Source organism: Ranitomeya imitator, chromosome 1 (genome assembly GCF_032444005.1).
Source record: "Ranitomeya imitator isolate aRanImi1 chromosome 1, aRanImi1.pri, whole genome shotgun sequence".
Lineage (NCBI taxonomy): Eukaryota > Metazoa > Chordata > Amphibia > Anura > Dendrobatidae > Ranitomeya > Ranitomeya imitator.
In genome coordinates, this window is record NC_091282.1 from 1115090452 (window position 1) to 1115117134 (window position 26683).

At 43.2% G+C, this 26683-nt stretch overlaps 1 protein-coding gene across 1 annotated transcript in view; it reads left to right on the forward strand.

Moving 5' to 3' along the window:
• The window catches only part of LOC138656972 (microtubule-associated tumor suppressor 1 homolog), a 71420-nt gene that overhangs the window by 39653 nt on the left and 5084 nt on the right, over window positions 1-26683 (forward strand). Inside the window, exon 2 of the mRNA XM_069744394.1 lies at window positions 9749-12035. Within this exon, the coding sequence (XP_069600495.1) occupies window positions 9920-12035 (2116 nt within the window). The 5' untranslated portion in view covers window positions 9749-9919. The remainder of the gene's footprint in view (window positions 1-9748; window positions 12036-26683) is intronic.

The following is a 26683-nucleotide window of genomic DNA, read 5'->3' on the forward strand; positions in this document are numbered from 1 at the left end:
CATGATTGGGGGGGGGGGGGGGGGTGTTTACAGACCCCCGAGTTGCGATCGCCGGTAATTAACCGTTTACTGGCGATCGAAAAAAAACAAACAAACAGATTTTAATATCTCTGTCCTCCGATGTGATCGCACATCAGAGGACAGAGAAATGGGGTCCATGATAGCCCCCCGATACTCACCTGTCTCCCCCGGTGCTCCTTGCGGCACCCGATGAGCGCCGCCATCTTTTTCCGGCAAAGAAATGGCGGACGCAGTGCGCCTGCCGGCCGGCACCGGGAGGATCTTTGGGGTCTCGGCTGCCGGGGGTAGCAGAGACCCCAAAGAACATGATCAGGGTCGGTTTTTACCGACCCCTATTTTGCGATCGCCGGTAATTAACTGTTTACCGGCGGTCGCAAAAAAAAAAAAGCGATGTGTAATTCTCTGTCCTTTGATGTGATCGCACATCAGAGGACAGAGAAATAGGGGGATTCGGGGACCCTATTATACTTACCGGTGTCTCTGGGTCCTCCTGCGTCCTCTCCTGCCCACCGGCTTCTTCATGGGGAAAGAAAATGGTGGGCGCAATGCGCCCGCCACCTGTTGTCATCTGCCGGCCGGCAGGAGAGAGCAGTTGGGGCTAAAATGAGGGTTAGGGTTGGGGCTAAATTTAGGGTTAGGCTTCTTTCACACTTGCGTCGGTACGGGGCCGTCGCAATGCATCGGCCTGACATACCGCCGCACGTTGTGAACATTGTGCACAACGTGGGTAGCGGATGCAGTTTTTCAACGCATCCGCTGCCCAATCTATGCCCTGGGGAGGAGAGGGCGGAGTTATGGCCACACATGCGCGGTCGGAAATGGCTGACGCGACGTACAAAAAAACGACGCAAGTGTGAAAGTAGCCTTAGGGTTGGGGCTAAATTTAGTGTTAGGTGTTGTGAATTCTGTGGCAGAGCTCCCTCCTGTGGTCACAAGTGGTACTTCGGCTGGTTCTCTCTGTGAGCTTCCGTTGGTGGAGGAAAGTGGTACTGCGGCTTCTGAGTTTCCTTCCTCAGGTGATGTGGTGAAGTCGTTAGGTGCTGCTCTATTTAACTCCACCTAGTGCTTTGATCCTGGCCTCCAGTCAATGTTCTAGTATTGGACCTGTTTCCTCCTGGATCGTTCCTGTGGCCTGCTGCTCTGCATAGCTAAGTTCCTCTTTGCTATTTGTTTGCTGTTTTTTTCTGTCCAGCTTGTCAATTTGTTTTTTTCTGCTTGCTGGAAGCTCTGGGACGCAGAGGGTGTACCTCCGTGCCGTTAGTTCGGTACGGAGGGTCTTTTTGCCCCCTTTGCGTGGTTTTTGTAGGATTTTGTGTTGACCGCAAAGTTACCTTTCCTATCCTCGCTCTGTTCAGAAAGTTGGGCCTCACTTTGCTAAATCTATTTCATCTCTACGTTTGTCTTTTCATCTTAACTCAGTCATTATATGTGGGGGCTGCCTTGTCCTTTGGGGTATTTCTCTGAGGCAAGGTAGGCTTATTTTCTATCTTCAGGCTAGCTAGTTTCTCAGGCTGTGCCGAGTTGCATAGGGAGCGTTAGGCGCAATCCACGGCTGCCTTTAGTGTGGTTGGAGAGGATTAGGGATTGCGGTCAGCAGAGTTCCCACGTCTCAGAGCTCGTTCTTGTTTTTTGGGTTATTGCCAGGTCACTGTATGTGCGCTAAATAGTAACAGTGCGTGCACTATTAGAGATGGTGCAAAAGGTAGGTTCCCACACCTTGTAGTACATAAAATGATAAACCTATGCACCTGAGCATTTAAGTTGAGTGCATAGGTTTATCATTTTATTTTTTACTGTATGTGGGCTGACCTCTATGTCCATTGTGGTACTGAATTACCTTTCATAACAGTTAGGGTTGGGGCTAAAGTTAGGGCTAGGGTTGCGGCTAAAGTTAGGGTTAGAGTTGGGATTAGGGTTAGGGTTTGGATTAGGGTTGGTATTAGGGTTACGCTTGGGATTAGGGTTAGGTTTGGGATTAGGGTAAAGGTTAGGGTTGGGATTAGGGGTGTATTGGGATTGGGGTTAGGTTTCAGGTTAGGGTTGAGATTAGGATTTGGGGTGTAATGATTTAGGGTTTTGATTAGGGTTATGGTTAGGGTTGACATTAGGGTTCTTTTGGGGTTAGGGTTGTGATTATCGTTAGGGTTGTGATTAGAATTATGGATTGGGTTGGGATTAGGGTTAGGGGTATGTTGGGGTTAGGGTTGGAGTTAGAATTGGGGGGTTTCCACTGTTTAGGTACATCAGGGGGTCTCCAAACACGACAGCCAATTTTGCGCTCAAAAAGTCAAATGGTGCTCCCTCCCTTCTGAGCTCTGCCGTGCACCCAAACAGTGGTTTACCCCCACATATGGGGTACCAGCATACTCAGGACAAATTGGACAACTTTTGGGGTCCAATTTCTCTTGTTACCCTTGTGAAAATAAAAACTTGGGGGCTACAAAATCTTTTTTTTGTGGAAAATTTTTTATTTTTTTATTTTCACGACTCTGCATTCTAAACTTCTGTGAAGCACTTGGGCATTCAAAGTTCTCACCACACATCTAGATAAGTTCCATGGGGGGGTCTAGTTTCCAAAATGGGATCACTTGTGGGGGGTTTCCACTGTTTATGCACATCAGAGGCTCTCCAAACGCGATCTCTATTCCAGCCAATTCTACATTGAAAAAGTAAAACGACACTCCTTCTCTTCCAAGCTCTGCGGTGCGCCCATACAGTCGTTTACCCCCACATATGGGATATTGACGTACTCAGGAGAAGTTGCACAACAACTTTTGTGGTCTAATTTTTCCTGTTACCCTTGTGAAAATAAGAATTTGTGGGTGAAAAGATCATTTTTGTGTAAACAAATGCGATTTTTTTATTTTTTTATTTTCACGGCTCTACGTTATAAACTTCTGTAAAGCACTTGGGGGCTCAAAGTGCTCACCACACATCTAGATAAGTTCCTTAACCCCTTCATGACCTTGGGATTTTTCGTTTTTCCGTGTTCGTTTTTCACTCCCCTCCATAACTTTTTTATTTTTCCGTCAATTTGGCCATGTGAGGGCTTATTTTTTGCGGGACGAGTTGTACTTTTGAACGACATCATTTGGTTTTAGCATGTCGTGTACTAGAAAACGGGAAAAAAATTCCAAGTGCGGTGAAATTGCAAAGAAAGTGCAGTCCCACACTTGTTTTTTGTTTGGCTTTTTTGCTAGGTTCACTAAATGCTAAAACTGACCTGACATTATGATTCTCCAGGTCAGTACGAGTTCATAGACACCTAACATGACTGGGTTATTTTTTACCTAAGTGGTGAAAAAAAAATTCCAAACTTTGCTAAAAAAAAAATTGCGCCATTTTCCGATACTCGTAGCGTCTCCATTTTTCGTGATCTAGGGTCGGTTGAGGGCTTATTTTTTGCGTGCCGAGATGACGTTTTTAATGATAGCATTTTGGTGCAGATACGTTCTTTTGATCGTCCATTATTGCATTTTAATGCAATGTCGCGGCAACCAAAAAAAACGTAATTCTGGCGTTTCTAATTTTTTTTCTCGCTACGCCGTTTAGCGATCAGGTTAATGCTTTTTTTTAATTGATTGGGCGATTCTGAACGCGGTGATACCAATTATGTGTAGATTTGATTATTTTTTTTATTGATTTATTTTGATTGGGGCGAAAGGGGGGTGATTTAAACTTTTATATTTTTATTTTTTTCACATTTTTAACTTTTTTTTTTTTTTTTTACTTTTGCCATGCTTCAATAGCCTCCATGGGAGGCTAGAAGCAGGCACAGCACGATCGCCTCTGCTGTTCGCTGCTATGTAGCAGAAAATCAGGTGTGCTGTGAGCGCCGACCACAGGGTGGCGCTAACGGCGATCAGTAACCATAGAGGTCTCAAGGACCTCTATGGTTACAATGGAGAAGCATCACCGACTTCCGATCATGTGACGGGGTCGGCGATGCCGTCATTTCCGGCCGCCCGGCCGGATGCGGTAGTTAAATGCCGCTGTCTGCGTTTGACAGCGGCATTTAACTAGTTAATAGGTGCGGGCAGATCGCGATTCTGCCCGCGCCTATGACTGGCACATGTCAGCTGTTCAAAACTTTGATGCGGGCTCACCGCCGGAGCCCGCATCAAAGAGGGGCTTCTGACCTCGGACGTACTATCCCGTCCGAGGTCAGAAAGGGGTTAAGGGGTGTAGTTTACAAAATGGTGTCACTTGCGGGGGGCTTCCACTGTTTAGGCACATCAGGGGCTCTCTAAACGTGACGTGGTATCCAATCTCAATTCCAGGCAATTCTGCATTGAAAGTCAAACGGCGCTCCTTCACTTCCAAGTTCTGCGGTGCGCCCAAACAGTGGTTTACCCCCACATATGTGATATCGGCGTATTCAGGAGAAATTGCACAACACAATTTATGGTTTCATATCTGTTTTTACACTTGTGAAAATAAAAAAAAAATGGTTCTGAAGTAAAATGTTTGCAAAAAAAAGTTAAATGTTCATTTTTTCCTTCCACATTGTTTCAGTTCCTGTGAAGCACGTAAAGGGTTAAGAAACTTCTTGAATGTGGTTTTGAGAACCTTGAGGGGTGTAGTTTTTAGAATGGTGTCACACTTCATTATTTTCTATCATATAGACCCCTCAAAATGACTTCAAATGTGATGTGGTCCCTAAAAAAAATGGTGTTGTAAAAATGAGAAATTGCTGGTCAACTTTTAACCCTTAACTTCCTAACAAAAAAATATTTTGCTTCTAAAATTGTGCTGATGTAGAGTAGACATGTGGGAAATGTTATTAATTAACTATTTTTCGTGACATCTCTCTGATTTAAGGGCATAAAAATACAAAGTTTGAAAATTGCAAAACTTTAAAAATTTTCACCATATTTCCGTTTTTTTCATAAATAATCGCAAGTAATATCGGAGAAATGTTACCACTAACATGAAGTACAATGTCAAGAAAAAACAATGTCAGAATCAGCGGGATCCGTTGTAGCGTTCCAGAGTTATAACCTCATAAAGTGACAGTGGTCAGAATTGGCTCGGTCATTAAGTACCAAATTGGCTCTCACTAAGGGGTTAATATAATAGAAATAAGAGAAGAGACCGAAAAGGTCTAATACGTGAACAAAACCAAAACAAATGGGAAAGGCTATCATAATGTCCACAATCCCTCCAGCAGAGAGGGGACATGGAAGGATTAATAAATGCTAAGCGAGACTGTGAATACTACCACCTAGAGATAAGCTTAAAATAAGACTCATGAAGAGCCATGGACATGGTGGCAGAATAAGTCAAGGACATGGCCAGTTCCCAATCATCTAGAGCTACATGTATGGGGATTTTATAATTTTGAAATCATTATTAGACCACTAGTAGATATATTTTGCTGGGTGAGTTGGTTTTTAACCCCTTTCTGTCATTGGACGTACTATTCCGTCCATGTGGGGTGGGCCTTAATTCCCACGGACGGAATAGTACGTCCAACGCGATCGGCCGCGCTCACGGGTGGTTCGCGGCCGGGTGTCAGCTGCCTGTAGCAGCTGACGTCCGGCACTATGTGCCAGGAGCGGTCACGGACCGCCCCCAGCACATTAACCCCCGGCACACTGCGATCAAACATGATCGCGGTGTGCCGGCTGTATAGGGAAGCATGGCGTAGGGAGGGGGCTCCCTGTGTGCTTCCCTGAGACCCCCGCAACAACGCGATGTGATCGCGGTGCTGCGAGGGTCTCTTACCTTCCTCCCTGCAGCAGCCCCGGATCCAAAATGGCCGCGGCATCCGGGTCCGGCAGGGAGGGAGGTGGCTTACCAAGTGCCTGCTCAGAGCAGGCGCTTGGTAAGCCTGCAGCGCTGTAAGTCAGATCGCTGATCTGACAGAGTGCTGTGCAAACTGTCAGATCAGCGATCTGTGATGTCCCCCCCCCTGGGACAAAGTAAAAAAGTAAAAAAAAAAAAAAAAAATTCCACATATGTAAAATAAAAAAAAATAATTCCTAAATAAAGAAAAAAAAATATTCCCATAAATACATTTCTTTATCTAAAAAAACAAACAATAAAAGTACACATATTTAGTATCGCCACGTCCGTAACGACCCAACCTATAAAACTGTCCCACTAGTTAACCCCTTCAGTAAACACCGTAAGAAAAGAGGCAAAAAACAACGCTTTATTATCATACCGCTGAACAAAAAGTGGAATAACACGCGATCAAAAAGACAGATATGAATAAACATGGTACTGCTGAAAACGTCATCTTGTCCCGCAAAAAACGAGCCGCCATACAGCATCATCAGCAAAAAAATAAAAAAGTATAGTCCTCAGAATAAAGCGATGCCAAAATTATTTTTTCTATAAAAGTTTATCGTATAAAAGCGCCAAAACATAAAAAAAGAAATGAGGTACGCTGTAATCGTACTGACCCGAAGAATAAAAATGCTTCATCAATTTTACCAAACGCGGAACGGTATAAACTCCTCCCCCAAAAGAAATTCATGAATAGCTGGTTTTTGGTCATTCTGCCTCACAAAAATCGGAATAAAAAGCGATCAAAAAATGTCACGTGCCCGAAAATGTTACCAATAAGAACGTCAATTCGTCCCGCAAAAAACAAGACCTCACATGACTCTGTGGACTCAAATATGGAAAAATTATAGCTCTGAAAATGTGGTAATGCAAAAAATATTTTTTGCAATAAAAAGCGTCTTTCAGTGTGTGATGGCTGCCAATCATAAAAATCCGCTAAAAAAGCCGCTATAAAAGTAAATCAAACCCCCCCTTCATCACCCCCTTAGTTAGGGAAAAATTAAAAAATGTATTTATTTCCATTTTCCCGTTAGGGATAGGGCTAGGGTTAGGGTTAAGGCTACAGTTAGAATTGGGGATAAAGTTAGGGTTAGGGTTTGGATTACATTTACGGTTGAGGTTAGGGGTGTGTCTGGGTTAGAGGTGTGGTTAGGGTTACCGTTGGGATTAGGGTTTAAGGCTGTGTTTAGATTAGGGTTTCAGTTATAATTGGGGGTTTCCACTGTTTAGGCACATCAGGGGCTCTCCAAACGCGACATGGCGTCCGATCTCAATGCCAGCCAATTCTGCGTTGAAAAAGTAACACAGTGCTCCTTCCCTTCCGAGCTCTCCCGTGTGCCCAAACAGAGGTTTACCCCAACATATGGAGTATCAGCGTACTCAGGACAAATTGGACAACAACTTTTGGGGTCCAATTTCTCCTTTTACCTTGGGAAAATACAAAACTGGGGGCTAAATATAATTTTTGTGAAAAAATGATTTTTTATTTTTACGGTTCTGCATTATAAATTTCTGTAAAGCACTTGGTGGGTCAAAGTGCTCACCACACCTCTAGATAAGTTCCTTCGGGAGTCTACTTTCCAAAATGGTGTCACTTGTGGGGGGTTTCAATGTTTAGGCACATCAGTGGCTCTCCAAACGCAACATGGCGTCCCATCTCAATTCCAGTCAATTTTGCATTGAAAAGTCAAATGGCGCTCCTTCGCTTCCGAGCTCTGTCATGCTCCCAAACAGTGGTTTACCCCCACATACGGGGTATCGGCGTACTCAGGACAAATTGTACAACAACTTTTGGGGTCCATTTTCTCCTGTTACCTTTGAAAAAATAAAACAAATTGGAGCTGAAGTAAATTTTGTGTGAAAAAAAGTTAAATGTTCATTTTTATTTAAACATTCCAAAAATTCCTGTAAAACACCTGAAGGGTTAATAAACTTCTTGAATGTGGTTTTGAGCACCTTGAGGGGTGCAGTTTTTAGAATGGTGTCACACTTGGGTATTTTCTATCATATAGACCCCTCAAAATGACTTCAAATGAGATGTGGTCCCTAAAAAAAAAAAAAAATAATGTTGTAAAAATGAGAAATTGCTGGTCAACTTTTAACCCTTATAACTCCCTAACAAAAAAAAATATTGGTTCCAAAATTGTTCTGATGTAAAGTAGACATGTGGGAAATGTTACTTATTAAGTATTTTCTGTGACATCTGTGATTTAATTGCATAAAAATTCAAAGTTGGAAAATTGCGAAATTTTCAAAATTTTTGCCAAATTTCTGTTTTTTTTTTCCACAAATAAACGCAGGTTATATCAAAGAAATTTTACCACTATCATGAAGTACAGTATGTCACAAGAAAACAATGTCCGAATCACTGGGATCCGTTGAAGCGTTCCAGAGTTATAACCTCATAAAGGGACAGTGGTCAGAATCGTAAAAATTGGCCCGGTCATTAGCGTGCAAACCACCCTTGGGGGTAAAGGGGTTAAAGACTCTGTCCATTTTACCATAAAATGTACTGAAAATTGGGGGGGGAAAAATCCAAGTGTGGAGAAATGGTGAAGAAAATGTAAGATTTTTGGTGTAAGTAATGCCACTGCTCATCATGAATTTAAGCTGGGGTATCAGATCCAGATCCACACGCTTTGTTGGAGCTGGGGGAATATGTTGTGAAAACGCCAAAAGCCACACAAATTTTGCACACAATTGTGCCAGCTTTCTGTGATTTTTACATCTGTTTTGTGACATCAAAGCCTTGATAAATCATGCCACAGTGTGTGGGGAGTGCTGTGTGTAGTGCGTGCTGTTGGGATGGTCTTTCACTATATGGATTTATATATAGGAATACAGACTGATCAATGACTCCTCTGCTCTGAGTGCAGTCATCTGTATCCATCACGGTAATCTGTGAAATCCCATTGTCTGGTCAGGAGAACATGGTTATTTCTATAAGGTTCAGAACATAATTGTAATGTAGAAAAAGTATTCTGAAAGATTGTTCTGATAAATGATAACCTAAACGTTAGGAGGTGTCATGTATCGGCAAAATCCTTCTGCGACTTTGACTCTTGGTATTCTCCTGGAGTTCTGAGTTATGGGGGGGGATTTAAACTTGTGTGTGTGTGTGTATATTGCACATGCACACACACACACAACACACACACACACACACACACAAGTTTGAATCCCCCCTCTCCCACATAACTGAGAACTCCAAAAGATAATAAGTTTATATATACTATAGTAGTTTTTTTTTTTTTTCTTTTTTTTTTTTTACCGCTGGGGGTGAACCTGCAGTTGTTAGCTGACTTTTGAGGCTGGGTAAAGTGTGAGGCCATCAACAGTAATGGGAGTGATTAATGGTTGGTTGGTTTGATGGAGATGGTGGCAAGAAAAGTTTTCTCCATGTTGATCTACAAGGTGAGCGGAAAGGGTAAATTTCTGATTGACAAGCTGGAGGCTGGAGTTTTGAGTAACAGAGAGCTGCATTCTGTTCCACGGGTATATTTGAATATCATCAAAGTGGTACTGAAGGGTATGGCCAAGAGTTTGGATGAAGAGGAGTAGGGGCCAGTGGCAGGTTTGATGTGACACAAAGATGATGAGTGAGGCTGTGTTAGATAGGTAATCATGACTTCGGTGGAGATTTTTTTTAAAGATTAGAAGGATAAGACCGATTATAGAAGGTCAAAGAGCGAGCTTGATGAGCGGTTGGAGGACAGGTTAAGGTGGACATGTTGTTCAAACAGTTTTGGGAGTAGGGAGTCAGCTAGATGACAGCGATGTTTTCTCGGATGGGTTTGAATGGAAACTAGGTATTACTTGAGCCACCACATTGTGTAAATGGATGAAAAGTTGCATTGAATGCATCGTCATGCTGTATTACATTTGGGTGCTTTGTATTATCTGCGATTAATTTTCTTTTTCCTTCTTTCTACAGATTTGTCCTGATCTGTTCTGGTGAATGCATAACACAAACAGCCTGTTTACAAAAATATTTGCATGGGCTTCTACTCCACCTTGGTCAAGACGTAACTTTTGTTGTTCTTTGGAGTTTTTTATTTAAATTGAAATGCCCTGACTGAAGTGTTCAAAGCTGAAAGGCAGCAGGATGAATGTAGATAATGTGGCGGAATCAACCAGGAATGGATTTGGGTCCCCATTACTATATGATGACGAAGGCAATGGAAATGATGGTGCAGAGAAGATTCCAAAGTGCACAAAGTGTGAACAAAACCTAAACACCATATTTGATAGCAATGGCAGAAGCATTGAAGATAGTAATGATTCTTTGCTAAAGTGTCACAATGGATTGGAGATGGAAAGTACCGTGGACTATATAAAAAACACAGATGGTGATTGTATAACAGCCACGGGTTCGGAGTATATAAAAACAATAGATCTGGAGGAAACAGTGGATTATGTTAATAAGGAATACTCTGAGAAAATCAGTTTATTGTCCAGTAAGATTATTTTGCCTGCACAATATGCATCCACCACAAATCCCGGTGTTTCACCAAATAAGCACATTAATCAGAATGTTGAAGACTCTATGCCTTATGTACAAAAGTCAAAAGAAGCACAAAATAAGAAAATGGATAGTTCAAGGACTTCTCATTTCAATATAAAGCAAACTGATGAACCCTGTGAAAATGTCCTCATGGAGCAGGTAGAGGTGGATTCCCCATTTTCTAAACACAAGGATACTGAGGTACCAACATTAAGCGTGTTCTCCCTGTCATTCGACTTAAGTAATGAAGAACTTGTGAGGAAAAATAGTCTTGCTTCTAGTGACTCTGAAAAGCCAATGAGTGCTTCTATACTCGAATCTTCCATGTTACCCAATACCTCCACTGAAGTGTTTTCAGGGTCCTTGAAATGGACAAACAATCTACATGGTAACTATCCAAATGTGGAACAGTCCAGCAAAGACTTGAAAGACTTGAGTAATTTTGAAGTGCCTCCACATAATAAAGATTCCAAAGAAAGGGTGCTGAACAGTATGGGTGAGGAGTGTATAGATCTTGTAACTATCGCAGATGTTCCCACTGGCAATATGCCTACAGAGGACAGTGAAAGAGTCTGCCAACCACTAAACAAAATCGGCTCAGTTGTTAAAGTACAGGACTCAAATAAAAATAACTTGTGCTCTACTCCAGGGTCAGAAGAAGCCATCATTCCAGTTCTAAAGATAGAGGAAAATGATATTGCAACCAAAAACTTAAAAGGTGTCCTGGTTGAAGACACTGGCTCCGATAAGTCCTCTGGTGGTACGCAATCTTTAAGCCCCGAGTCAAAAGACTTTTTAAATAACCTAACTGGACACACCTGTGAGGACACTTTCTTAATTGCAAGTCCCTGTTCAGAAACTGATGCCAAGGCATACACATCTACACCTCTGCCAGAGTCCAAAAATATGACTTTCTGTGTTCCATTGCTGGATATTGGACGGATTGAGAAAACAAAAAATCCAAATTCCGTGAAGGACGTAAACCGTTTCAATGGTCTAGATACTGTTAAATCTTGCCCTGGCAATGGTGCAGCAAGACAAGCAAATAGGAAGCCAGCCATGGTACCATCCGTTCTGAAAGGCAAAAAAACTGAATTGGTGAATTTTCCAAAACCCAACTTTAAAAATGTAAGGGCAAAAGTCCTGAGTAGACCTGCATTAATCGCAAGGGATTGTCCTTCTTCTGCTTCAAAACAGTCTCCAAGGTCCCCGCAGTCTCAGTCTAATGTCTCTTCACCTGTAGCGTCACCTCGGTCCTCTGCTTCTACCATCAAAACATTAAAGAAAAAACCTGTTCCTGATCAGGACCTGAGAGCTGAGGCTGCTATTGCTAAATCTCAGAAGCAGCCAATTAGTAAGCTGCTCTTCCCTGGCCAAACTGCACATGCCCCAACCCATACTAAATATGCTTTAGGTAAAGTTCCCAGAGCGGCTGTGTCGAAGCAGACACCTGATGAGATTGAGAGAGCGAGTTCTTCGAATTCAACGCGCTCCTCTGGATCAGCGGCGGTCGTAACCTGCACAGCCAGAGTGACAGAACAGAAGGGAGACAAGGCGAAAACCAGTTCAAAGACTGCCACTGTGAATGGTGTACACATGGGGCCGGACAAAACGGAGCAGAACGGCCTTATCGAAGCTCCATATGAAAGAAATGAATTGCAGAATGGAGATGGCTCTTCTGGTGATATATTTGGCAACGTATCAGTAAGTGTGCCTTGTATGTATTGTTCTTTGCACTTGTACATACTCAATCTTCATAGTTGTAGGTACTATCTAAGTTTTCTTCTACCCCCTGGAATGCATTATTTTATTATGAGTTTATACGAAATGTAAGTTTTGTTCACTCAAGATATGAGGAAATTGCAATTTGAGCATTTCCAGATGATCGCATCTCCAACTCTTGTATTTTTTGCATCCCATATTTCTGGAAAAGTAGCACAATACTCTACATTGGGCCTCAGTGCTTTGTCCATATAAACATCCTGCATGATTGTGAAGATCATATTTCATGTCCTTTCTGCCAAGACCGCAAGTATCTCTGCAGTGGCCAAACTCCTTCCAGACCATCCTGCTCACGCATTGTGCTTTTGTTTGCTCCCCGTCCGGTTATCCTGAGCTTCTAGGTTTTATGTTTCCAACAACATGAGACAGAAGGGCACTACTGGGAACCAGCGATGTTCTGGGCTAGGAATTTGTTCTCCTCGTTAGACGGTAACGGCTGGCTCACCTAATGTACAAGACACTGGGTATTTTCAGCTTCATGATATTACTGTTACATAATTGGGAGAGGAGTTGGTGGCGGAGTCCTTTTTTAGTTTTCTGGGTGGTTCTTATTGTTGAACACGAGCCAAGGCAGAAGTGTTTTGATCTGTCAAGTACGTACTGACAGTATTTTTTTTTTTTTCTTCTTGTCATTCTAAGCCTGCCCTAAGGGAAGGTGCTTCAGATCAGGGTAGAGGAATGTCCTGTTCTACAGGCTTATACGTGATCTTGGCTCAGATCTGAAAAAAATGCAGAATTTCCAAAGAACACATTAAATTATAGCTTAACACGGAATGTACAATGAATGTTATTAACTACTTTATTTTGCACCATTAACTAGCCAAAGAAGTAAAAAAATAAATAAAAATAATAAACACCTAATTTATGGTGTGATAGACTTATTTAAAAGTGAAATAAAGTTCTAAAATTGGCTTCTTTTTTTTTTTTACTTTGTCCTAAAATTGCCCTTGATAAGTTCAAAATAGACTGTTTTGGTCACATAGAAAATTTTATTTTTGTAGATCTAATGTTGATCCTGTACCAACTGCATAACAGAACCAGAAGATTTAATGTTGCCGGACATCAGTGGCACCCGATGGATTCCATCGGTTAGAAGAATGTGGTTGTTCCCATTTTCTACACCTTATTTTGTTGTTAAAATGGACAGATAGTCCACCAGTTAAAGGTGGAATGACAGAAGAATTTTGGCTAGTCTATGAAATTCTAATGCTCCAATTACTTGAGAATGACGTGTTTTACGCTGGTCTTGATGAACAGCGCTGATCTTTCAGCTGCCGTGTGTAACTGCAAGAAATGGACGACAATCTGTGACTAGAGTAGATCTGTTGTCATTTCTGCCATTTTTGTGGTGTAACCTATGAGTTTTCTGAATGTGCTTGGCCACACCGCCTCCGTGCAATATTTTGCCCACTTTTCAATAAGTTAGCAGACTGGTGTAAAAAAATACCCAATCACATAAATTGTGACTTTTCAAGTAGGGCTGTGGAGTCAGTATAAAATGGACCAACTCCGACTCCTAAATTATGTAATAAATTGGTAGAGTAGTTACAAGCAGGATGTGTTGTAAATGTTTTCATAAGTATTTGGTAAAGTTATGAAATGTCCTATAAATGTCTGTTCTGTTCCTGATCTGAGGATCTGGGCTTTTAGCTGATAAATCTGTGCTGCACTTTATGTACATGCTGAGTAGTGACCAGTGCTGTGGAGTTGGGTAATTGCGGAGTCAGCGGTTTGACTTAGAGTCCATAGGCCTGGTTTCAAGTGGTTTAACGCCAGAAGTCTGGTGACAATCTTCTTGGTGAATTTAGCCCTGCAACTGGGATCGCACCTGTTGATTTTTTGAGTCCGTGTCAGAAGTGGATTCTACAGAAAAGAAAATAAGTTATTACTTTGGATCTCCGATTCCCTCTAGATCTTCTTTGAGGCTTGCGTCTGGCGCTTGCATCAGCTCGGGCCCCCGTGTTGCGGTTTACATTTGCAGGCCTGGCTGTTTAAGCAGCAGTAAATGCAGTAGTCCTTGGTTATCTCCATTCTTACCTTATATCTTCATCCCTTCAGGCAACAAGAATCCCTTTCTATGTACACACAAAGCGTGTCGGTCAAAGACTGATCCCAATAATGGTGTGGATGCTTATTATGTAAACACTGGCTAGTACTAATTAGGAGCTGAGCTGTATTCACACATCCTTTGTAGGTTGAACTGAGGTCACGTTAATATTGGTACAGTTTTTTTTGTATGTATTTTGCTTAACTACTTAGTCGACTTGTCACCAGGTCAAAAGTGGAAGGTTTTTCTTATTGTATTCCTTCTGCCTCACTTATTCCTTTTTCTTTAAATCCACCATACACTTTCAGATGAGTGTTCCTTTTTTTATTTATGGATAATTATTATCTTTACCAAGTGGGTGTGGCTCAAAAGGTAATAATGGAGACAATCCTAAAGACACACCCCAGGATAATCTTGTGAGCTCCACCCCCTTGGTAAAGGCCATTAAAGAATAGCTCTAAATAAAAGACCCATATGGTGACTTGAAAAAATAAGAATGAATGTCCTATGGGGAGCAGCAGAAAAAAAGAATTTGTGCAAAAACTGAGCACTATTGACATGTCCACAATAAGGAGCAGTGTACATGGTATAGTTGCTGTGCCTGTAATCGTGACTGACCATGTCATTGTGGAGATGCTGGACCACCGGACCATTGCTGTACCGTTACATTACAAAAGTATAGGGTGAGGGTAAACTAGTGTCGGGGGCTACACATATACCCCCGCCATCACCAATTTGTGGCGGAGCTTACACAGTTGCAGCTCTCTGGTGCTCCCGTTACCCTCATGTTAGTCAGAGAACTGCACCTAGGATAAGTATATATACACTGCTCAAAAAAAAAATAAAGGGAACACTTAAACAGAATATAACTCCAAGTAAATCAAACTTCTCTGAAATTAAACTGTCCACTTAGGAAGCAACACTGATTGACAATCAATTTCACATGCTGTTGTGCAAATGGAATAGACAACAGTTGGAAATTATTGGCAATTATCAAGACACTCAATAAAGGAGTGGTTCTGCAGGTGGGGATCAGACCACATCTCAGTACCAATGCTTTCTGGCTGATGTTTTGGTCACTTTTGAATGTTGGTTGTGCTTTCACACTCGTGGTAGTATGATACAAACTCTACAACCCACACAAGTGGCTCAGGTACTGCAGCTCATCCAGGATGGCACATCAATGTGAGCTGTGGCAAGATGGTTCTGTGTCTGTCAGCGTAGTCTCCAGAGGCTGGAGGCACTACCAGGAGACAGGCCAGTACACCAGGAGACATGGAGGGGGCCGTAGGAGGGCAACAACCCAGCAGCAGGACCGCTACCTCAGCCTTTATTTAAGGAGGAACAGGATGAGCACTGCTAGAGCCCAGCAAAATGACCTCTAGCAGGCCACAAATGTGCATGTGTCTGCACAAATGTTAGAAACCGACACCATGAGGATGGTCTGAGTGCCCGACCTCCACAGATGGGGGTTGTGCTCACAGCCCAACACCGTGCAGAACGCTTGGCATTTGTCTCAGAACACCAGGATTGGCAAATTCACCACTGGCACCCTGGGCTCTTCACAGATGAAAGCAGGATCACACTGAGCACATGTGATAGACGTGAAAAAAGTCTGTGGACGTCATGGAGAGTGATCTGCCTGCAACGTCCTTCAGCATGACGGTTTGGCAGTGGGCCAGTAATGGTGTGGGGTGGCATTTCTTTGGAAGGCCGCACAGCCCTCCATGTGCTCGCCGGAGGTAGCCTGACTGCTATTCGGTACCAAGATGAGATCTTCAGACCCCTTGTGAGACCATATGCTGGTGTGGTTGGCCATGGGTTCTTCCTAATGCAGGACAATGCCAGACCTCATGTGGCTGGAGTGTGTCAGCAGTCCCTGCAGGATGAAGGCATTGAAGCTATGGACTGGCCCATTCATTCCCCAGACCTGAATCTGATTGAACACATCTGGGACATCATGTCTCGCACCATCCACCAACATCACGTTGCACCACAGACTGTCCAGGAGTTGGCAGATGCTTTAGTCCAGGTCTGGGAGGAAATCCCTCAGGAAACCATCCGTCGCCTCATCAGGAGCATGCCGAGGTGTTGTAGGGAGGTCATTCAGGCACGTGAAGGCCACACACTACTGAGCATCATTTCCTTGTCTTGAGGCAATTCCACTGAAGTTGGATCAGCCTGTAACTTCATTTTCCACTTTGATTTTGAGCATCATTCCAACTCCAGACCTCCGTGGGATATTAGTTGTGATTTACGTTGATCATTTTTAGGCTTTATTGTTCTCAACACATTCCACTATGTAATGAATAAAGATTTACAACTGGAATATTTCACTCCGTGATATCTAGGATGTGGGATTTTAGTGTTCCCTTAATTTTTTTGAGCAGTATAAAGTACAGACCAAAAGTTTGGACACGCCTCATTTAAAGATTTTTCTGTATTTTCAGGACTATGAAAATTTTAAATTCACACTGAAGGCATCAAAACTATGAATTACCACACATGGAATTATATACTTAAAGGGACACTGTCACCTGAATTTGGAGGGAACAATCTTCAGCCATGGAGGCGGGGTTTTGGGGATTTTGATTCACCCTTTCCTTACCCGCTGGCTGCATGCTGGCTGCAAAATTGGATTGAAGTTCATTCTCTGTCCTCCGTAGTACATGCCAGCGCAAGGCAATCTTGCCTTGCGCAGGCGTGTACTATGGAGGACAGAGAATGAACTTCAATCCAATTTTGCAGCCAGCATGCAGCCAGCGGGTAAGGAAAAAGTGAATCAAAAACCCCAAAACCCCGCCTCCATGGCTGAAGATTGTTCCCTCCAAATTCAGGTGACAGTGTCCCTTTAAAAAAAAGTGTGAAACTGAAAATGTCTTATATTCTAGGTTTTTCAAAGTAGCCACCTTTTGCTTTGATGACTGCTTTGCACACTCTTGGCATTCTCTTGATGAGGTTCAAGAGGTAGTCACCGGAAATGGTTTTCACTTCACAGGTGTGCCCTGTTAGGTTTAATTAGTGGGATTTCTTGCCTTATAAATGGGGTTGGGACCAGCAGTTGTGTTGTGCAGGAGTCTGGTGGATACACAGCTGATAGTCCTACTGAATAGACTGTTAGTTTGTATTATGGCAAGAAAAAAGCAGCTAAGTAAAGAAAAACGAGTGGCCATCATTACTTTAAGAAATGAAGGTCAGTCAGGCCGAAAAATTTGGAAAACTTTGAAACTGTCCCCAAGTGCAGTTGAAAAACAATCAAGCGCCACAAAGAAACTGGCTCACGTGAGGACCGCCCCAGGAAAGGAAGGCCAAGAGTCACCTCTGCTTCTGAGGATAAGTTTATCCAAGTCACCAGCCTCAGAAATGGCAGGTTAACAGCAGCTCAGATTAGAGACCAGGTCAATGCCACAATGAGTTCTAGCAGCAGACATATCTCTACAACAACTGTTAAGAGGAGACTTTGTGCACCATGCCTTCATGGTAAAATAGCTGCTAGGAAACCACTGCTAAGGACAGGCAACAAGCAGAAGAGACTTGTTTGGGCTAAAGATCAGTGGAAATCTGTGCCTTGGTCTGATGAGTCCAAATTTGAGATGTTTGGTTCCAACCACCATGTCTTTGTGCGACGCAGAAAAGGTGAACGGATGGACTCTACATGCCTGGTTCCCACCGTGAAGCATGGAGGAGGAGGTGTGATGGTGTGGGGGTGCTTTGCTGGTGACACTGTTGGGGATTTACTCAAAATTGAAGGCATACTGAACCAGCATGGCTACTACAGCATCTTGCAGCGGCATGCTGTTTAGTTGGACCATCATTTATTTTTCAACAGGACAGTGACCACAAACACACCTCCAGGCTGTGTAAGGGCTATTTGACCAAGAAGGAGAGTGATGGGGTGCTACACCAGATGACCTGGCCTCCAGTCACCAGACCTGAACCAAATTGAGATGGTTTGGGGTGAGCTGGTCCGCAGAGTGAAGGCAAAAGGGCCAACAAGTGCTAAGCATCTCTGGGAACTCCTTCAAGATTGTTGAGACCATTTTCGGTGACTACCTCTTGAAGCTCATCAGGAGAATGCAAAGCAGTCATCAAAGCAAAAGGTGGCTACATTGAAGAACCTAGAATATGAGACACATTTTCTGTTGTTTCACACTTTTTAGGTATACAATTCCACATGTTAATTCATTAGTTTTTGATGCCTTCAGTGTGAATTTACAATTTTCATAGTCATGAAAATACAGAAAAATCTTTAAATGAGAAGGTGTGTCCAAACTTTTGGTCTGCCCGGTATGTGTGTGTATATGTATATAGGCTGCCAACAGTTCTTAGTTAGATATAAGCCCAGTCTGTTATCAAGCTATATCTGGTCAGAGACCAACCTAGCATATAAGTACTTCCTTAACTCAAGGACATGGGAAATTGGGTTTTGAGATGAAAAAAGCAGCCCAAAATTAATTGATATTTTAATTGCCAAAAGGTGCACTAGATAATACAAATAAATACCGAATAATATACAGAAATTGTAGCCAGAAGTACAGATAAATGTAGGGTACAGGTATGGGTTTGCAGTTAGCTGTATGTGTCATGATGCGGTTTCTTATAGCTTCTGGGTCCCAGGGAAGCGCTTGAGTCCACAGGTACTTTCTTAGTTTCTGGTCCGTCTCCACGCATGATGTGACGTGGCTTCTGTGGCAGAACAATGACTCTGGCTAAAGGTGTGTGGTTATCTTTTAACCCCTAGCTCGCCCCCTACCAAAGTTCCCACCGCCCCTCTGGGTTGGACTAAAATCTCCTTTGACCTCCTAGCTGAAATAATTCTCCATATTTCGGATGGGTCATAACTTCCTAGTGGTAGGTCCTAACAGGACGACTGACATCTCCACGGGTTCGTTGTGGCCGGACTGATATGGAGAGTCCAAACTTGGGTCGGCTAAGTGGTTCTGGAGAGCCAGTCTCGATAACTCAGCATGATTCTGTTGGTATATTAGGCTTAACCCTGAGGTGCACGGAACTCTCATAATTCATCTCTCTAGGTGCATGTGTTGCTCCATCTAGAGTTTCCATTGACAGCTGGCCGCTTTGCACAAAAGACAGCAGGGGGCCCAGCTCTGTTCCTCTTCGCCTTAATTAACACGTGGCCTCAATTCTCTGGCCATATAGCTAAAGGCCCCTTCACATTAAGCGACGCTGCAGCGATACCGACAACGATCCGGATCGCTGCAGCGTCGCTGTTTGGTCGCTGGAGAGCTGTCACACAGACCGCTCTCCAGCGACCAACGATGCAGGTAACCAGGGTAAACATCGGGTAACTAAGCGCAGGGCCGGAAAGCAGAGCGGTGACGTCACCGCTCTGCTTTCCGGCTGACCGACGCTCACAGCCAGTACAGGAGGAGAGCAGAGCACAGCGCTGGAGGACAGACGGCTGTAGGTAAGTATGTATTGTTTGTTTTTGTTTTTACTTTTAGGATGGTAACCAGGGTAAACATCGGGTTACTAAGCGCGGCCCTGCGCTTAGTTACCCGATGTTTACCCTGGTTACCAGTGAAGACATCGCTGGATCGGTGTCACACGCCGATCCAGCGATGTCAGCGGGAGAGCCAGCGACCAAAGAAAGGTCTGGCCCTCTAGCTCCGACCAACGACATCACAGCAGGATTCTGATCGCTGCTGTGTGTCAAACTAAACGATATCGCTAGCGAGGACGCTGCAACGTCACGGATTGCTAGCGATATCGTTTAGTGTGAAGGTACCTTTAGTCCTGTTCTGTTGGGAATTTGTGTACTGATGTCAAGGGTGGTGGCCACAATTCAGGGCTGACAGGAGATCTCTGGATAATCTATTGGGCCTAAATTAATAAATCCAAAATGGAGTCTCCCTCGTCCCTCACATATAGTGTAAAAGAACAAGATTTTTAATTTCTGACCTTTATCAGAGAGACCTTATATACCTTAAATATTTTCCCAAAAAATACTTAAACTAATCCCGCTCCCTAAATTATAATGTAAATCTTCAAAAATAAAATGCTAAAACACCTCTTAGTCATTTGTGTAACCCGCAGTATATATAATAAACACACAGATGCCGTTACTGTATATGGTGTGTAAATATTATGCCATGGTAATGTATAAGTGTATTTGTTTTTGTTTTTTAAATTGGACTTTCTGGGATGTAAGAGTCTGCTCCATTAGCTCCTACTGCATATTGTGTAAAAGCTCAGGCACACAACCAATTTTCTCATCAGCGTGCTATCGGTTATTGCAGGTAGCCCTTGGACCTATTCAATTCTGTGGGGCTGTGTCCCATATCCTGCACTATTTGGTGGCATAGAATAAAATCCATTTAGAAAAGGTGATGTTTGCTAAAGGTGGTTGGTAATTTCATGCCAAGAGCTCCGATCGGTACTGGATGCCATTGTATTAGATAAGAATAGCGGTGCCTTTGTGAGGTGGCCTGGAGAGCGTTGTGACCTGGCCACTTAGCCCCATTATGGAGCATGGACTGAGACTTGACAAGCATTTCATATAAATCCATGTAATCTTATCAAGATGTGTACGATAATGCGCTTTCTCAACTGGTGTGTGAAGTGTTTTTTCTCCTTTGTACACTGGAGGTGTGGGAGGGGTGTAAAATTGGCGTGAAACTGTATCACTTTACTACGTAAAAAGCAGTTGAGGTGAGATCTTGCCTAGGGCGGTGATGAATTACATTTTCGCGTGCAGTTCTGGGAGTGATCTTGGCTTCCAGTGCAAGAATTTTACAATAAAGCTTTTTTTTGGGAGCTCGGATAAATGCAGTATAGTAAATGAGAAGTAATTGAGTTCTGATGACCCACTTAAACATAGATTTGCAGACTGCACAGCTAACCATGTCAATGTTAATTTCATGACTTCAGCTTGTGTTGCATGAAGCACCAAAGAGCCGGTGATGTTTTTTTATTTGTGTCCTCACAATTTCTATTTATTCTATAGTCTAAAAACACCAACGGGAAACAAAACCATTGTTGATCATGTATGTAAAAAAGCACAATGCCATGACTGGTCCCACGGGAGCAGTTTTAAGAGTCCTATATTTGGGGCTCTAAACCACTTTCTGCATCACACAGAAAATAGCTTTCAGCCATTCCCTCTCAGACTTTCTGGTCTGAACAGTCCTAAAATGTGATCGTTTGCGTCTGGCCCTAGTATAAAACTGCTAGCTAGACAAAACTGGCATAGATAAACCCAGCTCTTTTTGACATATGTGAAAGCATGTCCATCTTTGTGTTTTTTCCCCCTCTGTCTTGTGATCTAAAACACCTGGAATTAAGGAATTGCCCCAGTATATTAAATTACTTGCATGCTGTTGATTAGCATTTCTGTCCATATAACTGAATCGTTACTATAAATAGGAATGAAACAAAATAATTACAGGCTTATTTAAAGCACCACTTCAACGTTTGTTTTTTATGTGCAGCACTGGAGTGGTGTTGTAGCAGACAGGGAGTGGTTAGGTAAGCCCCAGGAGGATACTGGGAAAGTTGTTGTTGCGGTGTTCTGGACATCCAAGAGTAAGGTGTGTGCTAGTCTTCTGTTAGACTGAAGTCAGACAAGCTGTATAGCTCCGTTCTTCCTGGGAAGCGATGGCTGTAATTATAGAAGCATTCAGGACAGCCAGGAGTATCTTTATTACCTAAACATAGAAGTGAGAGAGCTACAGCACTGGACTCATTCCCCTCCCTTCACTTCATTGCATGAGCAAGGTACAGTTCTGCTTAGGTTAAGACACGTGTTTGAAGAGAAGTTATCTGTGCAGAGAAATGATCTGTGAAGAGACTTTCATATATATTGATGCATTGCATGAGAAGCGATTCTGTGTTATGAAAAGAAGCTTGAATAAAAAAACCCTGTGATAAACTAAAGTTCAGAACAGTCATAGCTGTGTACCTGTAAATCATTACCTCCTCTCTACTGTGAAGAATTAATAATTAATGGTTGTCCTGAGTAAGATTTCCCCAGGATTCCAAAATAAAATGTTTCCTTAGTATAGCCTTCATATGCTGAGTGGCATGCATGCAACATTTGCCAGCTGCTGTCTTCTGTTACCAGCACCGCTTTGGTCGATCTCCAGTAGTTTGTGGAATCGCGTATGCTCTGTTTGCTGGAGGTCACTTTTGAAAAGAAGTCTGAGAGCCTCAGTCTGGCTCTAGTAGCCTTAAATTGAGAACTTATGACTGTTGCCTCTAACTTATTGTCAGTCACTAGATGGCGGATTGAGACCGAACCGGCACTGGTATCAGCTGAAGATGGTGGGCGATGAGTAACACTAGGACAGGGACCGAAGATTAGAAGCACCACTTCAGCACTGCAATAAAAAAAAACTTTAAAAAGCTCGAGTGGTGCGTTAAAGCGGGCACATGCTTCTGTTCTCAATGCACAGCAGTGTAACCTGCCCACCTGGCTTTGCAGAGAATAGGCAAAGGTAGCGCTGCAGCGCCTTAGTTCTCAGATCATTTGGAGGTCTCGGGGGTCAGACCTCCATGGATCTTGGAAATATGCCATCCCTTTATAAAATTGAAATAACCCTTTGAAGGGATTATGAGGAATCGAACCCTCAAACTGCCACTAATCTGTTATCTGGGACAGCAGCAGTTTACAATAATGCGCTTCTACACTCAGCAGATTTAGAATTGTGCTGAAAAAGAACCTTGGTTGTTGTATTGGAGTAGGAGAGCAGGTTTTTCCACCAACATAGAAGAGGATTCTTTACTGTTAGGGCAGTGAGAATCTGGAATTCCTGAGGAGGTGGTGATGGCGAACTCAGTCGAGGGGTTCGAGAGGTTTGGATGTCTTCCTGGAGCGTAATAGTATTGTATCTTACAGTTATTAGGTTCTTTAGAAGGACATAGATTGGGGGTTTTATTCTGACGGAATATAGGCTGAACTGGATGGCAAATGTCTTTTTTGCTAACTATTAAAATACTTGTGAGGAGCCACAAGGGTATAACCGATTGCTGGCTGTATCGCTCTAAAATACTTCAGACGTCAAGCAGAGCATGTTTTCGTCCTTCCTGGGTTCTACTCTGGCTCAACGCCGCTGCTTTGGTTTCTGTGTTTTGGATGCAGCCATAATATCTTGTCAACATTATGCCTGAACTCTAGTGCCACCTATAGGAAGCAGCAATCCTAAAAGTCAATATCGACCCTTTACCGAACCTTGTCACATGACTTGGGATAAAAGCCAAACCAGAATCTCAATTTGCAGACAAGAGTTTCGGAGTGTTGCCTGTCGTCAGTACAAGAAACATGATGATACACAATAGATAGGAACTCTGTATTAGCCTGAGCAGATAGTCGTCATAGTCCTCTGGAGCTCTGTTTACAGCCTATAAATGCAACTCTTGTAGATGCTGATGGTAAATGTTGATCCAAACCTGCTGTCAGACCGGGATGGCAAGGGCCAACCAGTAACTTTGACTGTGTGGGTCCACCGTTCAATTACAGGAAAATATTGCATTACTCTCTCAATTTTACCTCTGCTTCTATATGATGAACTAGGTAGTTGGTCACATGAATGATGAGATGCTGCTCTTGTCTGTACATGAAGAATTGGATGTATTGGGCCAACTACTGCTCATGATGGGCAGTTGGTGACGTGTTTCTGCACAGAGGCCTACCGGGAGATCCACCGGTTCCCCAGTGGGCCAGTCCGAGCCTACAGGCAATATTCTTCTCAACCTTCTCTCTAGTTCCTGCTGATAATTGGACCTGTCAGAAATCTTTCACTGTTTCTGTCCAAATATCAAGACAGTTTGGATGTTACGAGAATGGTTTCTTTGAGTTTTGAGTTTTAGGCTACTTTCACACTAGCGTCGGAATCTCCCCGTCGCAATGCGTCGGGCAGAGATTCCGACGCTAGCGTTTAACGCACTGCACAACGGAGGCAGCAGATGCATTTCTCCGGCGCATCCGCTGCCCCATTGTGAGGTGCGGAGAGGTGGGGGCGGAGTTCCGGCCGCACATGCGCGGTCGGAAAAAGCGGTCCGTCAGGAGCAAAAAACGTTACATGTAGCGTTTTTTGCTCCAGACGGTCCTCCAAAGCACGACAATCCGTCGCAATGCGTCGTCAATACAAGTCTATGGGGAAAAACGCATCCTGCAAGCACTTTTGCAGGATGCGTTTTTTCTGCAAAACGACGCATTGTGACGGATTGCAGTTAACGCTAGTGTGAAAGTAGCCTTACCTTAATTTTTAGCTGGTAACCAAACAGAAGCACTCTGACTAATGCAATTACTGCCGACAGTGTTGCATAACCATTCAGTTTGTTTTAGTTACCGCTTATTCTACCTGGAGCCGTTGGCTACAATGAGCTGTAGACTCCCGGCATGTTTTGTTGGAGAGGTCAAAGTCGGAGAGCCGAAAATAAGATTTTCTTCACCTAAAAGCCTGGAGGGTTTGACTGAAAGAAATAGGAGAAGTCCGTTTTAATCCTCTCTGCGAGCAATTAGCTAAGAAAACAATTACCTCTGCATTCCTGTAGTTGGCTGCAAGACGCGCTCCGCACTCCTGCTCACCCTGCTCAAATCTCTGGATTAGGAGCTGACAACCAGTGAACTGGTTATTGACTTGATGGCATTTTCATGTTTTGCATATTTCTCTAATGTACTACTTGAGGTTTCCCACTTTAAGTTCACACAGGGCGTTTTTGCTGGGTTTTTTTATGCTAATTTTCAGCAGTTTTTTACAGTACCAGCAAAGCCTATGAGATTTTAGAAATCTCATGCACACACATTGGTTTTTTGTGTGATCAGTATTTTGTGCTTTCTTTTTTTGGACATAGAGTATATCACTTCTTTCAGCGTTTTTTACTGTGTTTTTTTCAGCTTTTTTTTTCACCCATTGATTTGAATGGGTCTTGAAAAAAAAAGCCGCAAAAATGCAGGAACCTTATTTGCCTCGTTTTTGCTGCTGAAAATCCAAGGACAATAGCATGGACAAAGAGGAAAAAAAAGCAAGATCAGGTTTTGCTGTAAAAAAAAAAAAAAAAAATTGCAAAACCGCCCAGTGTGAACTTACCCTTAAGATGAGATTTGTTGAGGACATGAAGGCTGCCTTGATTTACCAGCAGATGGATTTACTATGGAAATTCATCTGGAGCCATTTGTGAGGGTTGCATTTTAATCTGTACTGGGATATTTGATTAAAAATTGACCTAATGTAACACTGACTTGGGGGTCAGCTGACTCTTTATATGTCAATCAGCTATCACAGAAGATTGCAATCTTAAGGACTTTCAATCTAATACTGTGCTTTAAGTTCCAGACTTGATACAACCAATTTTCTTGGCAAAAGTACATCAGAGCACAAAAGTCGTCTTTAGTCCATCTGACCACTAACAATAATCTATAGAGCTTCCAACCTTTCTGGAAAAGTATAATGTTACAGGGTATATATACTAGATTCCTTGATAGGGCGTTGATCCAGGGAACTAGTCTGATTACTGTATGTGGAGTCGGTAAGGAATTTTTTTTCCCAATGTGGAGCTTACTCTTTGCCACATGGTTTTTTTTTTCCTTCCTCTGGATCAACATGTTGGGGCATGTTAGGTTAGGCTATTGGTTGAACTAGATGGACTTATAGTCTTCCTTCAACCTTAATGACTATGTAAAGTGTAAGGCCATGTTCACACAATGCGTTTTTTACTGCGGAACCGCCGCGATTTTGCCGCTGCGCGTCCGCAGCTGTTTTCCATTCAGGGTACAGTACAATGTACCCTATGGAAAACAGGAACCACTGTGCCCACATTGCGGAAATTCACTAAAAAAGCCGCGCTGAATAGCTGCGGTAAAAAAGAAGGACCATGTCACTTCTTTGTGTGGAACTGCAGCGGTTCTGCACCCATTGACCTCCATTGTGAGGGTCAAACCCGCAGTAAAACCTGCAGACGAAAAAAATATCTGCGGGTTTTCTGCGGTTTGTGGTGCAGAACCGCTGCAGCAGGAAGTGCGTGGGCGGAGTGTGGCTGTCCCCCCGTGCCCCAATCCCACCCCCCCATGCTCCGATGCCACCCCCATGCTCCGACGCCTCCCCGTGCCCTCATCTCCCTTCCCCCTTATACTTACCGGGCCTCCCGGTGTCCGTCCGTCCGTCTTCTCCCTGGGCGCCGCCATCTTCCAAAATGGCGGGCGCATGCGCAGTGCGCCCGCCGAATCTGCCGGCCGGCAGATTCGTTCCAGGCACATTTTGATTACTGTGATAACCTCACAGTGATCAAAATAAAAAAAGGAAATGACCCCCCCCCACCCCCCCTTATCACCCCCATAGGTAGTAACAATAATAAAATAAAGAATTTATTTTTTTTCCCCCCACTACAGTTAGAACTAGGGGTAGGGTTAGGGTATTTTCAGCCATTTTAACCCTAACAAAACTTGCTAGAAAACACAGACTCTGCAGAGAAAACTGCATAAAAAACCGCACTAAAAACCGCATCAATAAATGCATCAAACGCACCAAAAAATGCACCTGCGTTTTCCGCCAAGAGCTGCGGTTTTTAGTGCAGGG